Here is a 17,997-nt window from a genome sequence, read left to right on the forward strand (position 1 = left end):
TCAATGAGCCGCTTTCTCCTTCAAAATCTGCTGGAATTATCATGTTAACAATTAAAAAACTACAGTCAATTTAAGATCATAAACACTGGAGCTCCGATGTTAAAGGGTTAATGTATGAAATCCATCAATTTTTGGATGATATCACCACCTGCTAGCCTCCACAGAATAGTTTCTATTCCAGACGGCCAAATGAAGAACTCAACATTCGACTGGAGGCCAATTTTGGTGACAAAAATGGATAAACAGAAAAAAATACCGTTTTAAATAACTGCAGTGATCAAGCATCATTTGTACAGTTAACCCTTTAACACAGAACGTGTCACCCGCAACACATTTACACAAGTGCTCTTTGAATTCCTTAAGGGTTTGCTCTATTTGAAAAATTAGAACAGTTTTTGAAAGCTGAGACTATGCGCTTTCTTGTGAATATTGAGTCATTACGGTAATCTCACGCGTGTGACTGTCTTTGGCAGCATCATCAGGGCCTTTGAGGAGCCAAAGAGGACAGAACTGCCCTCTGTGACCAAAAACACCTGTAGAAATGTTACATTTGATGCACTGTATTTTACACATTTAGAGAGAAAGATACAGACATTTTCTTGGAAATAGTTGATACTGGACAAATGGGAACTTTTAACAATCAAAACCTGTTGTTCATTTGCACTGTTTTTCTCACTAAAAACTCTAAAAATCACATTTCGATTTTATGTTGTTTCTTTTTTTACATTTTAGATTATTATAACACTATAGGCTGCACGGTGGCGCAGTGGTTAGCGCTCTTGCCTCACAGCGAGAAGGCCCCGGTTCGACTCCCGGCTGGGACCTTTCTGTGTGGAGTTTGCATGTTCTCCCCGTGCATGCGTGGGTTTTCACCGGGGACTCCGGCTTCCTCCCACCGTCCAAAAACATGCTTCATAGGTTAATTGGTGACTCTAAATTGCCCCTAGGTGTGAATGTGAGAGTGGATGTGTGTGTGATTGAGGCCCTGAGACAGACTGGAGACCTGTCCAGGGTGAACCCCGCCTTCACCCATCAGTAGCCGTGATAGGCTCCGGCACCCCCATGACCCCGAAAGGGACAAAAAGGTCAAGAAAATGAATGAATGTAACACTATAATAAAACATAGTAAATTACAAAATGATGATAGATATTGAAGGTTCAATGTCTTCTGGGAAAAGGGGCAAAAGCACACATTTGTAGGGAAATATCTGACCCTTACATAGTCAAAAATAGCAGAAAATTTGAGGCGGACATTTTGAGGCTAAGGTGTTAACGGGTAAACAGAGCATAAGAACAAACTCGCAAGATTTGAAAAATTGTTTTAACTGAGAAATATCATCAATTTTGGTCAATGGTAAATTCACCCGACGGGGGCAGCAACGCTGGGCTGGAGGCTCCAGTTCAACAAGTGGATCCACCCAGCCTCCATCAGGACTCGGGCACCAACATGACAGCAAGCAGGTGGTCTTTCATACGACACATGTCCCGTTCCGCCCATCAGACGGAGATTCAATAGTAATGGACTCTTCCATCTTCACTACTGAGGAAATCCTGGTTAGTTTATTTTTCTCCTCTTAGTAATCTGATTACCAGCAGGTTGTCTGGTCTGATCTGAGGTCTAACACATACAAATACCACCATCATCCTCCATAAAACATAAAGATCGGTGGTCCTGCCAGAAAACCTGGAAACGGTGAGAAGTCTAAATCTGTCATTGACTTTGAATAGAGGACAAGATCATCCTAAACGTTCATTATTGAGAGTAAACATATTGTTCAAATGTTTTCTAGAAGTTCTCCTTTATCAGCTGACAGCAATAATTTACTAGTGAGAAGTCACATTCTAGTTTTTCCAGATCTGTTTGTTCAATTGTAACACAGCAGTAAACAGACATCTATTCCATTCCAATATGGCGTCTGACTTGGCGTACGCAACAAGCTAGCATGCTGTCTCTAGTGATATATCTCGTTTTTGCGCTCCTGGCTGGTAAATTTGATGACATATTCTTTATGATTTGTAACTTTGTGACGATTTTCGTTGAGTTCTTTGAGCATTGCATTTACATGCTTGGTAAAACAGGCACATGACTTTCTCCAGTCCATGAGGTGTGACAAAGTAAGCATTTGTCCACTTAGCTTAAAAGCGTCTTTTTCTCCTTGCAAACATGTTTTTTCCTCAGAGGAATCTGCTCTGACTCTCTCTATAAACCCGCTCATCCTCCCGCTCTGACTCCATTTCTCCTGCAGTTGTCACGGTTCTTCCTTTCTCCATTGCAGTGACATAGAAAGTGTTGTCTGCCTTCTAGTGGTGAATTTAATACACCGTACCATGGACAACTGGGTGTAATTACCATTTTTTCCTGCAGATGTTGGCAGAATCCACAAAACCAGAAATATTTTTTCCAAGTGATGAGGGCCACAAAACCCTTCTTGTGGGCCGCCATTGAAAATCACTAAATTCCAGCACTCCAGAAAACATTTGAAACCAATGAAAATTCCTAAGCGTGGATGAGTGTACAATGTATGGTCCGGTGTACTCGACTCATTTCAAGTTTACTACAAAACATGTTCAAAGTAAACATTTTCAAAGCATGTACTGAGTGTTTGCATACAAAGCGTATGAGATAAGGTTAATCTAAAAAAAAATACTTTATTCTCATGATCAGGAGTGGTTTTCAGTGCAGGTAAAACAGTGCATTCCATGATAATCGACATAACATTTAACATGCAGTCTCAAACCAAAAAAGAAACATAAAATATGGCTTTTTAAAACGCAGAAAAGATTCTGCAGAAAACCTCTACAAAAATATGCAAAAACCACAAAGCAGGTGTAGTATCAAACTGTTTACTGCAGCAGTTGGGTCAGGTCAGAGGTCAGAGGTCAGAGGTCGAAGGTGAGGTCGATGCTTTCCCCAGCTTTAATACTAACCATCTGGGTTTGGTGGCGGGACTTGGGTAAACTGGCAGTGATGGCATACGTTCCAGGTGAAACCTCGATGTAAAAGTCTTCCTCTGTAAACGAGTCACGGCCCTGAAGACACAAAACACGTTAGATTCAAAATATAAATATCTGGCAGCACACAAAAGCACTTCGTCAAGTCACAGCTGATTCATAAAACTGTAACGTTTGGATCATTAACTCTTGTCTATGTTGGACATTTTGTTGAATAAATATTGTACAAATTTCCGTAAAAATTGATGGTTATTTTATTATTTGTGTAAAATAATGTTAAACCGTGATCAGCTGTCATTCTTGCCGGTCTGAACCCGTAAACTGGAAGTCACTTTACACTGTAGCAGTGATGTCGCCATTGAGTCTGACATCACCGTGGAAAAGCTCAATGGGTTAAATTTTAAAATAAATGAAGAATAATGTGTCTTAACACTATCACTAATCTAATAATGTAATCATTATTTGAATACATTTTCCTGTCACGAGATCAATAAAATTCTAATGGTTTTGTTTGTTTGGTTGACTAACTGATTGATTGAAAGCATAGATTGTGAAAAACGAAGGAAAAAAGACAAATCTTTTGAACTCATCACAGAAATAATGAAATGCATTGATTATAAAATAGAAAACAAACAAACAAAAACAAAGACACACCTATGTCACATATGATTCATTAAATATAGTAATTATTGCCTAAAATCAAGTAGTTTGATTGATTAATTCTTGAAAAAGAGTTGGAAGAAGTGAATTTATTTAATCCCACCAGTAAATGGGATTATGTTTGAGTTGTGATTAAAGTCACTGTAATTAGTCAAATCTTCAATAACACACAAAAACTGAGCTATATCTGCATACTAAGAGCAAAAAAACCACTTGAAATTCACCCCAACATTTTTATTTTAAGGATTTCAAAAACAAAGGTTTCCTTTGAGTTAGAGTTTTAATTATAGTATTACAGAGAGTCTGTTTGTGACAATAAACTGGGACTATGAATAACCATGTCACATAGGTGAGGTTGTGCTGATTAAAATGAGACCAAATAAACAAGCATGTTATCTTTCAAAGTGAAAATACAGAAAATTCAAAAGTTGACTAAATCAGAGTTTTACACTCTAGGTTCCACGGGGTTAAAAATAAACGTTCTAAATGTATAATTTTATGTGTGATTCCATTTTGTGATTATTTGCAGATAAGTGGCTGGTAAATACTCTAAAAAAAAAACAAAAAAAAAACAATTGCGAATAATTTTTTCCAGATTTGCGATTAATTGGTTAATTTTTTTTAATTAATTCCTGGTCCTAATTCAATAGGTCAAAAAGGGCAACAATTGTTCTTCAGAAGCTTTAACTAAAAGTAAATACACACATATTGTTTTTTAAATCTAACATTGAAAATAAAAGAACAAGTACCGCATTTTTTCCTCTGTCTCTGGGAGGCTTCCTGCTGGGCCGTGGAGCGGAGCTCCCGGTCACTAGTGGGTTTGGGTGGAACCTGGACATGTGCGTCTTTTCAGCATCGCTGGGCTCGGAGCAGCAGCCAGACTCATAAAACCTCTTTATCAAAAGCAGAAATGTGGAAATTCAGTCCTAAATGTAGTAGCTGCAGGTCTGTGAATAAACATGCGTATAGTCTTGACTAACCCTGCACTGGTAGCTCGTCTTGTCCATGAAGTCTGCAATGGTTGCAAAGGCGTCACTGAGTTCTGTGCAGCCTCTCTAATGACAAACATGACGATTGTTTTAAAAGCACAGTTCCAAAACACTTCTGGAAGCGGAAGGTCAAACACCTACATGAATATGAGCGCCGCCGTTACAGGTGTGCGTAGTGCTGGGAGACGCAGCACTGCTGGTCCAGTCCACGCTGCGTCTGGACGCTCTCTCCAGAACCTCCAAACCCAGCCTGGCAGAGCGGCGCAGCGAAGACTCCAGCCACGCTTGACCTGCCATCACCAGCTACAGGAAAGACGCCTTACAGCGACAAAATGGAGAATTTGAGACACAATAACAAACAGAAAGATAACTAAGATTAATTTTTCTACCAATGAACATGAGTTTATTAGAAATCCAAATAATAGAAAGGAACATTTTAAAAATTGATTGGGATGAGATGCTAGAGAGAAGTGAGTGTTAAATGAACTGAAATATTTCTAACAACACTTGAGAAAACAATTAAAAACTTTACCTCAAAACTTAAAATCAAACAAAATAAAAATAAGCTTCCCTGGGTGAACTCAGACATACTCAAACCAAAGAGAGAGAGGGACCCAGCACTGAAAAATGCAATCAGAACTAAAGCTCACATTTATAGAAATCTATTTACAATATTAAGACATAAAGTGGTTTGAAAAATAAGAATTGCTAAAGCCAATTGTTTCTTGAATATAATTGAGAACACCAAAGGCGATTCTAAAAAAAAAAATGGAGCCAACTAAAGAAACTTGAGGGAAATGACACGAAACAGAAATAGAAATAAAATTAAATGGACACATCGCTAATCCATGCATAGTTGCTGATGTCTTCAATAGATTTTTTATTGAATCTGTATTTACAATTGCTGATTCCTTTAATCCTAATAATTTGAATGTTTGTCCCATAAATACATCTGAGCCCATTTTCAGCTTCAACAGTGTCACAGAGTCTGAGGTTCTGCAAACAATAAGCTCACTGAAGCGACCTTAAGGAGACCGCATAGATCCTCTGTGGAGAAGTGCTTTCAGCCAAAACGTCTTCTCAGTAACAGCAGCAAAAGATTGGAACTCTGTCCCTCAGTATTAGAGAAGCTCCTACATTCAATCTGTTTAAAAGCACTTTAGAAACTGGCTCTTATCACAGCAACACATTGATTTTTAATATGCTTCCCCCTCACATGTTCTGCAATCATGTCTTTTTTATTTTTGATGTTTTGAAATGTATATTTTTTATCAAAATGTATTTTAAACGACTGTCTTATAATTGTATTTTTATTGTATATCCCTTTTATTGATATTTTATACTTTGTTTTTAATTAACTGTTTGTAGCTTTTTAGGTTGACAATTTTACCATCTGTCCAGGGACAACAGATGAAAAACAGCCGCTGGGCTAATTCTGGCTGATTGCATCCAATGCTTTTAATGTGCGCTGTCCCTGAGGAATACATGAATTCAATTGAAAGAGAAGTTTTCCTCCTGTGGCAACTCAAAGTGCTTTACAGAAGAATATTTTCCAATTTAAAAACCAAAAGCAACACAGACATTCACACACACAACATCAGTATATAAAGAGCGAATACTAAAAGAAATAGATTATTAAATTAATATTTTGTGAAAATGTCCCCATTATTAGTTAAGCCTGATACTTAAACGTTAAAAAACAAAACTATGACGTGTATTAATCCATTAATGAAATATTAAAGGATTTTTTTGTGTTTATACAAAATGGCACTCTTGGTGACATTTTGTTTAAAGATGTTTTATTTGATTTCTTTGATGTCCAAAACACCTATAAAAAACAGCATTATATAATTAATCCATTTAAAATTCTAGCAAAATTTCATATTCACAAAAGTCAGTTCTATTTCATCCCTCCTGACCGCCAGAGGCGGTGCTTCAAGCACCGGATGATCCTTCATGCGCATGCGTAGTTCGAGAATTAATGACAACAAAGTCACCTGTGACCTCCTGGTGACCCCACGTGAGGGTATAAAGTCACGTGGCACCAAGAGCTCAGTCCCAACTTCTTCTCGCTCGTGTGCGTGGTAACTATTTGTCTCCACTACGTGTTGAGTTCTCTTACTCTACCTGCTGCCTGTAGCTCGTGACGTTCGCGTCGGAGTTGTGAGAGTGTCTCACCCTCCAGGAGCTGCGCGGGTTGTTCTCCGCTGCGGCGTGCGCCTGCCGCCGCTTGCCTTTGTGGCTTTTCCCTTGGTTTGTTTTCTTTTCCAGATTGGACCGGCGTGCTCGGACGTACCTGCTGCCGACTTCTGCCGTTCGCGGCTCTCGCCCGGTGGCGTTTCGGCCGTGGGCTCACGCCGCCGTTGCTTCCTGGCGCCGTTGTTTCCTGCCCCGGACGTGTTTTTTTGCTGCGAGGCCCGGTGGCGTTCTCTGCCCGTGGCTCCTGCCGTTCCTACTGCGCGTGGACGCTTCTGCTCCCTCCATCCTCCGCTCGGTGACGTTCTCTGTCGTGAGTCGGCTGGTGTTTTCTATCTTCTGGGTCTCGGCTGTTCTCGCCTTTGCTACCCTGCTGGACCGGCTCGGTCATGTTGGCGTCCTTTTGTTGCGGGGAATGTCATGCCCCCATGCCACATGCTGACGGGCATGACTTGTGCCCCCCCTGTTTGGGTCTGGAACACCTCCGGGCGGGCCTGACCGCAGACGCTTGCCCTGACTGCAGCGTTTTACCCCTGCCTGTGAGGGCTGATCGCGTGAAGGCCGTCGAACACGCTCTGAGGGACGCGTCTCCTGGACCTGCGGAGGTGCCTCCCGTACGGCTGCCGTCCCGGAAGCGTTCTTCCTCGACTCCGCTGCCCGCCGTGGAACCCCGCGCCCGTTCGGGGGATCCTGATGACCGTTCCCTCACGGTTGAGGAGCTGTCGTCTGAGTTGGCTCAGTTGAAGTCTCTCCTGCTGGCGTTGCAGTGTGACCGGGACCGTGCGGGGGGGTCCTCGACTGGGCCTGCCCCCGCGGGACCTGATGCAGATGTTCTCTCGGTGGCAGCTTCCGACTCGCTGTTCCAGGATGACTTTGATGTCGCCAGCGTCGGGGCTTCTGGCTCTGGCTGCGGTTCCCACTCCTCCGCTGATTCGCGGGTCGTGGGTGATGCGTCTGCGGCTTCCGCTGTGCGCGCCGCGTTGGCTCGACTCCAGCTGGATGTTCCCCCTCCTCAGCCGGGACCCTCCAGTGCTTTCTTCCGTCGGCGGGGTGGTTCCTCCTCCTTTGCTGTCCCTCCGTCGGCGGACTACATTCGGGAATTGCATTCCTGCTGGTCGGACACGAGGGCGTTCTCGCGTTTGTCGTCCGACGGCCGTGCTCTGGCGGCGATGCACGAGGCCCCTCGCTACGGTCTGGGTCAGATGCCATCTGTGGAGCCAGCGGTGGCTTCCCTCATTGTGGCCCCTGATGAGGCTTTGCGGCCTGATGTCCGGTGCCCGCGTCCTCAGTGCCGGGTCACTGACGACCTGCTCTGTCGGGCGTATGATGCTGGGGCTCGGATGGGCCGGCTAGGGAATTCCCTGTCACACTTGCTGCTGGGTCTGGCGGCCTCCTTAGATGCTGCGCCGGTTGACACCCCTACTCAAGGGTTGCTGGACGCGTCTCTCCAGGCCTTTGCCTTGATGTCCCGCGAGCTTGGTCGCCTGCTTTCTACGCTGACTTTGACTCGTCGTCAGGTGTGGCTGGCACAATCACCTTTGACCGAGACCTGCCGGCGGGTTCTGCGCAGTGTTCCGGTGGTCCCTGGTGAGTTGTTCGGTGCTGCGGCCCTGGAGGCACTTGAACGTACTGCCCTGGCTTCCCAGACGCGGAGCCAATTGGCAGGTCTCCATCGTCGCCCTGTGTTACGCGGTGCTTCGTCTTCGACCGCCGCTGGCCGCGGCCTGCGTCCTGCCGCAGCGGCCTCCTCATTTCTGGAGCCTCGCCGCCCGGCTGCGGCTCCTCCAGCCGTGCGCGGTACCCGTCCTCAGGACCGCTCTTCTGCTCCCTCGCCGTTTCGGCGTCGCCCCTCCCGGCCCTCCAGAGGGCGGGGGGATCGACGGTGACGCGAGTGCTTGGACGGTGGGCGTTTTCACCCCGGAGCAGCTCCGTTACTGGACTGCGCACTGCAGGGACGCCTGGGTGCTGTCTACTCTTGTCCGGGGTTACCGACTTCAATTTCGTCGCCGTCCGCCCACCTCAGGCCTCATCCGGGAGACACTGGTGTCTGCGCCGGCAGAGGTCGTTGCCCTGCGCCTGGAGGTTTCCTCTCTTCTGGCCAAGGGCGCTATTGTTCCTGTGGACCCCCGGCTGGATCCGGGGGGGTTTTATTCCCGTTATTTTCTTGTTCCGAAACGGACCGGCGATCTGCGCCCGGTTCTCGACCTCCGTGCCCTGAATTTTTTTTTGAAGCGCATTCCGTTTCGGATGCTGCGCCTCACGGAGATGCTGCAGGCGATCGCTCCGGGCGATTGGTTCATTTCCATCGACCTCAGCGAGGCCTATTTTCATGTGCCGATCACTCGTCCACACTGGCGGTTCCTGCGCTTCATGTTCGAGGGCCGCCATTACCAATTCAGGGTTCTTCCCTTCGGTCTGTCGCTGGCCCCTCGCGTGTTCTCTCGCGTGGTTGCGGCTGCTCTGTCCCACTTACAGGCTCGGGGGTTGAGGATTCTGCCCTACCTCGACGACTGGCTGGTCTGTGCCTCTTCCCGCGCAGCTGTGCTTCGGGACACCCGACGCGTGCTGGACCATGTGGGACGCCTTGGCTTTCGTGTCAACCTCGCCAAGAGCAACCTGGTTCCGGCACAGGCCGCGGTTTTCCTGGGCGTGTCTCTGGACTCTGTGGCCATGTCGGCCTGCCCCTCCCCTCGACGGGTGGACGATGTCCTCACGTCGTTCGGGGGGCTGCGTGTGTGCCCACGCATGTCCCTCCTCCTGCACCTCCGGCTTCTGGGGTTGCTGACAGCGGCGTCTACTGTGGTTCCTCTGGGTCTGCTCACCCTTCGGCCTTACCAGATGTGGCTGGCTGGGCTGCGCTTGGACCCTGCGCGACCGGCGCACCGCCGCCGCATGCTGGTTGTCCCGCCCCACATCCTGCGGTCTCTGTCCCCTTGGGCGCACAAATCTTGGATCGTCCGGGGGGTGCCCCTGGGCTCTCTGCCGTCCCGGCGAGAGGTGGTGTTCACGGATGCCTCCGCCGCGGGCTGGGGTGCAACATGGTGCGGCCTGACTGTGCAGGGTGTCTGGTCTCCGCTTCAGCGGCTGAGCCACATCAATGTCCTGGAGCTGATGGCTGTCCATATGGGGCTGCTGCACTTTCTACCGAGGCTGCACGGCCGCCATGTTCTGGTGCGTTCCGACAACATCTCTGTGGTCTCCCAGATCAACCACCTGGGTGGGACGCGATCGGCTCGTCTCTTGCAGGTGACGACTCGTCTCCTCACATGGGCTGCCCCACACTTCGCCAGTCTCCGAGCCGCCTATGTTCCAGGGTCTGCGAACCGAGTGGCCGGTTTCCTGTCCCGGAACAGGCTTCCGCCGGGCGAGTGGCGTCTCCACCCGGTGGTGGTGGAGCTCCTCTGGTCCACCCTGGGCAGAGCGGAGGTGGACCTGTTTGCCTCGGCGGAGACTGCTCAGTGTCCACTGTGGTTCTCCCTTGTGGACGACTCGGGCCCTCTGGGTCAGGATGCGCTGGCCCACGACTGGCCGCACGTCCTCCTTTATGCCTTTCCTCCGCTCCCCCTGGTTTATCCCACCCTCCTGCGGGTTCTCCAGATGGGTCACCGGCTCCTCTTGGTGGCCCCCTTTTGGCCAGCTCGGATTTGGTTTCCACTGCTGCACAGGCTCTGCTGCTCCTCGCCGGTTCGCCTCCCCGACAGGCGGGACTTGCTATCTCAGCTGGGGGGTCAGGTGCTCCACCCGGACCCCGGTCGCCTCCGGCTGCACGCCTGGTTGCTTCAGGGCCAGAGGTAGCCCCTGATGCCTTGGATCCCGACGTCTGGCACACGGTGTTGAACGCCCGTGCTCCTTCGACTAGGCGTCTCTACTCGGACCGGTGGCGTCTTTTTGACCGTTGGTGTCTTCGCTCGGGTTGTGTTGCGGTGTCCTGTGAGGTCAGCTCCATTCTGCGCTTCCTCCAGGACTTACTCGCTCGGGGTCGCTCGCCTTCCACCCTGCGGGGGTACGTAGCTGCCATTTCCATCCACCATGTCAGGATTGATGGGGTCCCTGTTGGTCGCTGCCGCCTGGTGTCCCAGTTTCTTCGCGGTGCTCGTCGGCTGCATCCCCCCCGTCGCCTGGTGGCTCCTCTGTGGGACCTGTCCCTTGTGCTGGCTGCGCTCCGTCTGCCGCCGTTTGAGCCTTTTCCATCGGCTGACCTCAAGTGGCTCTCTTTTAAGACCGCCTTCTTGCTGGCGATGGCCTCCTCCAAGCGTGTTGGTGAGCTCCAAGCGCTGTCTGTGCATTCTGACTGTCTGCGGTGGTCCCCTGATGGCTCAGGGGTTTGTCTTTGGCCGGACGCGTCCTTCATTCCTAAGGTTGCTGCGTCGCCATTCTGCCATCAACCGCTGCGCCTTACCCGCTTTGACGTTGGTGGCCCGGAGGAGTGCCTGTGTCCTGTTCGTGCCCTCCAACGGTATGTGGAGGTCACCGCAGGGTTTCGATCTACTGATCGCCTCTTTGTTTGCTTCGCTGGCCCTCGCAGGGGACGGGCACTGTCGAAGCAGCGGTTGGCCCACTGGGTTGTGGGTGCCATTCAACAGGCTTATGCCATGCACGACCGTCCTGTACCAACCGGCGTGTCGTGTCATTCCACCAGGGCCGTTTCCACGTCCTGGGCTGCCGCCCACGGGGTACCGTTGGAGTCGATCTGCGAGGCTGCCTCCTGGTCATCCCTGGATACGTTTACGCGGTTCTATAGGGTCAACGTGCCTGACCCCAACCCCATGGATGGCGTCTTGCGGCTTGCTGACGCGTCGCGATGAGGTGAGGTTGTGTTCCGTTCTGGGCCCCTCAGGACTTTGTTGGGATTGGTCATCCGGTGCTTGAAGCACCGCCTCTGGCGGTCAGGAGGGATGAAATAGAACGAAAGTTACGTATGTAACTACGGTTCTATGAATCCCGGATGACCGCCAGAGCTACTGGTCCCTCGGGCTCCTTGTGTTCTCGCGAGAAGTGTTGGGACTGAGCTCTTGGTGCCACGTGACTTTATACCCTCACGTGGGGTCACCAGGAGGTCACAGGTGACTTTGTTGTCATTAATTCTCGAACTACGCATGCGCATGAAGGATCATCCGGTGCTTGAAGCACCGCCTCTGGCGGTCATCCGGGATTCATAGAACCGTAGTTACATACGTAACTTTCGTTTTCTTCCAAAAAACTCCTGTTCCCACTCTTATTAATTGAAATGATAAACTATGTTGACAGAGCGAAATCATCAACAGACGCCAGAGCTGTCAAGACCTTTCAGGTCCTGGGATGTGTAAAGCTCCTGGATCCATAACTTTTTTTAAATTATTATATTTGTATTTTTTTCTTTAAAACTTGTGCGTAAACTCTGGCAACCTCCCTGGCTTTGATTTATTGTCTCTATATACTTCTGAACATTGTCAATAAAATGCTGAAAGAAAAAAAAAGTCAGTGTGGTTTACTGTGCGCATGCGCAGTAGCATTCAAACACGCCCTGTAGATTTGAGATTAGGCGGTAGCAGTCGATTCATTACTTAAAAAAAACAGGTATGCTCTCTAAAAACCCGTTAAGCCATTAGCAGAAATAAGACTTTTCTTACGAGGACAACAAAAGCACACGGAGGATTAAAGTATTTCACCCGCACGCGCCGTTGTCTCGTGCTGTTGTCACAACAACTTTTTCCTCCAAGCCTTTTCAGACACGTTTCTCTACACAGCATCATCACAACCAGCAGACAGTTCACTGAACCTGAATACCTCACTCCCCTCCGGTCTGACGGCTGTCTTCATAGCCGATGAGCTCGCTGTCATTTCGAGATTAAGAAGGAAGTCTTGCTGGACCAACAACGCCCCCTGCCGTCCAGGCTGCTCTATGACACCCGCTGAACATCAACATTCTCTGCTCGTCTTCAGCACTGACAAAACTGTTTGCTTGCATCTGCTAATTCTTTGGACTGAATGTAATATATATTTAATTTTAGCAGTAAAGGTCGCTTTAAATAAAAAGTGTACCCACTTTTATCAATAATTAATTCCACTTTTGTCACATTTTATATTTGGCCTAATCTATTTAAATAAACAAAATGACCCAATACTTCCATCAATAGTCATTTACTCCTCTGAAACATGAAAGCATGATGCATGTCTTACTTCTTGTAAGGAAAACCCCACAGTATTCTGATCTGATAAAAAAAAAAAAAAACTTTAGCCTTTAAATTGAGACAACTTTCAGCAAACAAAATAAACTAGATACTTAGCATCACCTGCAATAATGCTAGTGTGAATGCTGTAAGCTGAATGCAGCCACTGAAGATGCTAGAGCTGATAGTTGAAGTTGCTGAAGCTTGGTAAAATATCAGCTAAATGTTGAATAAAAAATAAAAAAAGGTAAACTGTCTTAATTAGCCAAAGCAACTAGCATAATAAAATATTAGCTAAACTCCAAATTAGCCTAAAAACCCAGTAGTTGCTGAACATATTAAAGCTTGAATTGTTCATAAGTTTAACAGTTTTTGAAGGATTTAAGCATTTTTTTTCACTTCCCATGTTCAGTATTACAAAAACTAAGTTTTATGAATACCAAAAGTACAAGCAATATTGGTCTAAACGAGCTGAACGTTTTGATACCAAGATTACTGAAATTGCTGAAAGTGTGATTGAGTTTTTCGTGCCAAAAAACGTACAGAAATGAGCAGGAGAAGCACTACAGTGTGAACGCTTTGAACCATTCACAGGAATTTGTTTTGTTGTCCGCCGTTTGATGTGATACCTCAACTCTCAAACAGTTCCTCCAACTCCTCCAAAGTTACACGATATTGACATGATTTGATAAAACAAAGCAAAACTCCACTTCAGTTGATGTGATTGCTTTCTGTAGCTGTAAAAAAGTTCATGTGGTTTTTAGTGTTCACACTGTCAGGAATCAAAACAAAAAGCATTTGGATGTGTGCGATTATTTGCAGTGTCAGTGGACAAATAAACATGACAAAAACTTCCATTTATACAGTTTATTCTTTTCCAAAAACACAGGGAAAGGAGCCTTATGCCATCAGCACGCAGGCTCCTCCCACTGCCTTGATCTTCTCCTCGGCCTGCCGGCTGAAGAACTTCGCCTTGACTATCACTGGCTGCTTGGGAAGTTTCCCTTTGCCCAGAACTTTGTAGTAGCCCTGTTAGAAACAACAGTAATTACCATCAACATAAAATCTACAGAAAAAAAAATTACTGACAGTGAAGGAAATGAAAACCTCAGAAATCAGAATGTTTACATAAAAAAATATTAAAAACAAATGTAAACCATACATTCATGTCTGCAAACATGTAAACACAGATCACACATGAACCTAAAGATACTTTCACGTGACATCCATGTCAGATCTAAACACATGCAGTTATTTTTTTAAATGAGAAGCTTAACTCGGTGACAAATAGAAGCTTTAGTCCTAAAGGTGCATCAGACAGACAATGCTTTCAAAAAAGAAGCAAAATAAGAAAGGAGGCCAGAATTATATATATTTTTTATCTGTTGTCTCTTAACTAGCACCCTTATGCTAACACCATCAACTGTTTCTCTGCACAGCAACACTTCAGCGCTAAACTAACTACCAGTAAACTAGACAAAGCTAGTCATCATCTAATTCTGCCACAAAATAAAATATCTAAAGTGTAACTCATGAAGGAGGATGTATTCAGACTCACAGCGCGCACAGCATCAATGACAGGGGCGGGTCCGTCTGGCTTCTTGCCATAGTTGACCCTGGTCTGCTCGCTGACCAGCGTCCACAGCTTGTCCAGGTTAATGGTGGGGCAGTAAGTCGTGTTCCTTTTCAGGTGGTAATGTCTCATACCCACTTTACCAAAGTAACCTGGATGGCTGAGGAAATTCAAAATGAGAAACATTAAAGTCCAGCTGAACAAGACAGTCTCATGTCTTTACAAATATTTCCAAATAATACAAATAACATTTGAACCAGTCAGTTTAACTTCTAACTTTTCAGCCTATTTTCACAAACTTTATTTTGGCAAGTGCAGACTCCAAAAAGTTATTCAGATGAGCTCAGTAAGGGGTTTTGTATCTGCCCATTTGCTTGACTGGACGGTAGAGTCCAGCTGATCAACATGGGTCAGCATTTCCTCTAAGAGAACTCTAGCACACCAAGACAACGACAAATGTCAAGATGAGACTCTAGTCTCTACAGAATTAAACTGATGCAACCACAGCTCATTATTAAAGACAGCCTGATGCAGGAGCAGATGCAGTTTGAAAGAGTTTTTGATGTGAAGAAAGGACGCTGGGCAGGCCACAAGCTTCTGCTCCGTTCCATTTCGATTTGATCCAGAGCTGGAATCTAGATCAAAACTGCAGCTCCAGAACTGCTCGCTATTTGGTTAACAATGTGTTGGGGGTCTAAGCTAGCGGGAGGGAGTGTGAACAGAGATCTCTCAAGCATGGGGCGAGGAGTCGCTCCCTGCCAACAGACTCACTCACAAGTCAGAGGTGGATTCCTAATAAAATCCTGTCTCTGTAGAAACTACATCCTAGAAAATTACAACTTTTGGGATAAGAACAGCGTAATTGCAATTAAAAGATGCTGGAAACGGTTTAAAAACGAATGGAAAGATTATCAAAGAGGGACTTTAAGCTGATAATATATAGTGACGACTAACCGACTATTGAATTAGTCGTCAACTATTTTAATAGTCGATCAGTCGACTAATCATGGCAGCCCTACTTCAAAAACACAAGAACCTTTAAACAAGACATTTATTCTAGTAAGAGCTTACAGGCATTAGAATCTCAGAACAGGTTTACAACAAAGCATTCCATTCAGAGTGCAGTCCACTTACTATTTATCGAAGTTGATTCTGTGGTGATGCAGGCCACCAGCATTACCACGACCTCCAGGATGCTTTCTGTGCTTGCCTAAGAACCAGACACATTCACGTTAACGTCCACATACAAACCGTATTCACATTCTTCTGTGGTACTCACCGATACGACCGTGTCCGTGGCTCACATGTCCTCGGAGCTTCCTGGTCTTGGACTTCTTGGTGGGCTGTCACACAGAGTTCCATGTACAAGTTAGTGACGGGTTTCTCTGCACTATAATCGAGCTAATGATGCTAACTGGATAACTAACACTTCTGAGAACAACCGTAAAAGCGAAAAGTACCACTCTTTCATTGCAGAGAAAGTGTATCTTGTCTTACACGCTGCACAAGGTACACAACTAGCATGCTTCGAAACACATTTCAACTAAATGTGCCAATGTTACACTAAAGAGGGCTATCGACTGCCTTCAGAGAAAAGGTACTTGATGAGAAAGATCTAGTAATATGTTTAATAAGCTAAACCAGGATAAAGGTTGAGAACAAAGTAAATACATTGGGTATACCACAGCTAAGGCCCGAAAAACAAGCTAACACGGAGTAGACTCCTCTAAAATCTCGATTTATTTGACAATTGTTTTAATATCAGTCCATACTGATTCGTAAAAGGGGAATACACCACAAGCAACAAGTACGCGCATATTTCTGATACGAATATATAAGGATGCGAACAGATTTCATTCCATCTCAACGCTGTCGGATTCCTTTTAGCACCTACCATCTTGGAGGCTAGTTGAAAGAGGACCGGAAGTTGAAAACAACGCGGTTTTGTGCGAGATTTTGCTTAAGACAAAAGTGCGTGTGGAAAAATACAGCGGCACCCAGCGGTAGATACGAGAAACACATGGGATTAAAAAATTAAGAACCATATACCTGTATGTACTTCTAAAAATACTTCTGGACAATACTTCTGGTCTGATATTATTAAAAATGTTAATATTCCCTCTTTTTCTTTACCTGATGTTCTCTGCTTTATGGAAAATCTTGACCCGGAAGTTTCTGATGTCATCAGTTTTGGTATTATTGTGCGCAAATATATTATTCATTTATGTAAATTGAAAAATATTTTCTCTTTGCTATTTATCTTTGTGATTTATTACTCTGATTATTTTAAGAGTTTTTAAGCGCATTTAAAACAAAAACAAGAAAACTTCAGTAATTTATCAAACATATCAAAACTATTGTTATTTTAAACTGTATCTTGACTTGCCCTTACCTATTTATATTTCTCTGTTCTTCTTCTTTTTTGTACAGTGTGCCATTTATGTTCTTTTGTAAACTCTTTTCAAATGTTTGTTCACCCTTGGTTTGTATATAAATAAATACATTTGAAAAAAAAAAAAAAAAACTATAGACAAATACTGCATATCAACATTTACAGACCAGAAGTTTTCATTGTCTTATTGAACATAGAAATGGAAAAAAATGCAGCTGCTCTAAGAAATAAAATGTTCTTGTAGCTTTCATATTTTCTACTGCTTTGTAAAATAATTTGAAGTCCAGATGGAGTAAATTAAAAGACGACTATGAATTGGACCATTTACACTTATCAAGGTGGAATTTTCGGAAAATGCTAAATAATTGAATAACAAAAATGAGTTTTTACAATCAGTATGATTCATAATACAAAATGACATCTGAGAGAAGTGTTATTAATTAACAGTATGAATAACATTATTGAAATATGTGATTATCAAAGCTTTCAATCAGACCAAATGTCTTGATGTACAAACAATGATTAAAATGAAAATGTGTCTCCTTCACTGGCAAAAAACGCAGGATTCCTTTATATATTAAATCTACTTAACTTAAGTTGACTTAAATTTACTTAATTTAACTTAAGTCAACAGAGGAATCTGTGAATCAAACTTTGGAGGCGGAACCATTGGGAGCATGCTTTTACTGAGGCATCTGATTGGTCAGTTTATAACTTAAATAAATGGCGATAAAGAAAAAATATCTCGAAAAAAAATTAGGATTAGAAAGAATGTGCTAAGAAGGACGCGTCAGAAGAATAATGATTACTCTGACAAATAAAATGACTGAGAAATAACTGTTTCTCAATGGACGTCTATGGGACTTTGGCCCACAAATAGTGTAGTCACTTTACCAAAAGGCACATCTTCTAGATTTTTAATTAGTAAAGGGATTAAACAAGGATGTCCGATCTCGCCATTACTTTTTATAACAGCAGCTGAAATGTTGTCAATACTTATAAAAAATTCCACATTTTCCAAACTTAATGTTTTGGGAGAACAGTTGGCAATCACGCAGTTAGCAGATGATACAACCATATTCATGA

The 17,997-nt window shown here is 45.0% G+C and overlaps 2 protein-coding genes and 1 non-coding gene across 5 annotated transcripts; all 3 read right to left on the bottom strand.

The window, feature by feature from the left end:
* Window positions 1-2,828: 2,828 nt before the first annotated feature.
* On the bottom strand, window positions 2,829-12,731 carry akip1 (A kinase (PRKA) interacting protein 1). Of its 3 annotated transcripts, none has more exons than XM_024282791.2 (5): window positions 12,446-12,731; window positions 4,743-4,919; window positions 4,593-4,667; window positions 4,362-4,505; window positions 2,829-3,030 (listed from the first exon to the last, which is right to left on the bottom strand). In XM_024282791.2, exons 2-5 carry the CDS (start codon window positions 4,896-4,898, stop codon window positions 2,881-2,883), a joined length of 525 nt encoding a protein of 174 aa, XP_024138559.1. In that variant the 5' UTR covers window positions 4,899-4,919; window positions 12,446-12,731; the 3' UTR covers window positions 2,829-2,880. The 3 variants fall into 3 exon arrangements, with proteins under 3 accessions (XP_024138559.1, XP_024138558.1, XP_024138560.1); XM_024282790.2 differs by having other exon boundaries at window positions 12,564-12,728; XM_024282792.2 differs by lacking the exon at window positions 12,446-12,731 and adding an exon at window positions 12,407-12,430.
* A 1,067-nt stretch (window positions 12,732-13,798) lies between these two features.
* Window positions 13,799-16,532, bottom strand: rpl27a (ribosomal protein L27a). Its single transcript, XM_024281283.2, has 5 exons — window positions 16,414-16,532; window positions 15,799-15,862; window positions 15,654-15,729; window positions 14,505-14,679; window positions 13,799-13,975 (listed from the first exon to the last, which is right to left on the bottom strand). Exons 1-5 carry the CDS (start codon window positions 16,414-16,416, stop codon window positions 13,847-13,849), a joined length of 447 nt encoding a protein of 148 aa, XP_024137051.1. The 5' UTR covers window positions 16,417-16,532; the 3' UTR covers window positions 13,799-13,846.
* LOC112152955 lies at window positions 14,874-15,002 on the bottom strand. Its single transcript, XR_002920425.1, has one exon. It is a non-coding gene; the product is annotated as a small nucleolar RNA SNORA3/SNORA45 family (small nucleolar RNA).
* Window positions 16,533-17,997: the final 1,465 nt, after the last annotated feature.

Source organism: Oryzias melastigma, linkage group LG6 (assembly GCF_002922805.2).
Source record: "Oryzias melastigma strain HK-1 linkage group LG6, ASM292280v2, whole genome shotgun sequence".
NCBI classification, from domain to species: domain Eukaryota; kingdom Metazoa; phylum Chordata; class Actinopteri; order Beloniformes; family Adrianichthyidae; genus Oryzias; species Oryzias melastigma.

Bases quoted from the DNA above. Each gene is read 5' to 3' on its own strand.
- akip1 (XM_024282791.2), bottom strand. From the start codon at position 4,898: ATGGCAGGTCAAGCGTGGCTGGAGTCTTCGCTGCGCCGCTCTGCCAGG. The intron at 4,506-4,592 runs GTTAGTCAAGAC...CTTTTGATAAAG, and splicing joins AGACGAGCTACCAGTGCAGG to AGGTTTTATGAGTCTGGCTG. The intron at 3,031-4,361 runs GTACTTGTTCTT...TTGTGTCTTCAG, and splicing joins GAGACAGAGGAAAAAATGCG to GGCCGTGACTCGTTTACAGA.
- rpl27a (XM_024281283.2), bottom strand. The intron at 15,730-15,798 runs GTGAGTACCACA...TCTGGTTCTTAG, and splicing joins CCACGGACACGGTCGTATCG to GCAAGCACAGAAAGCATCCT. The intron at 14,680-15,653 runs GTAAGTGGACTG...GAATTTCCTCAG, and splicing joins AGAATCAACTTCGATAAATA to CCATCCAGGTTACTTTGGTA.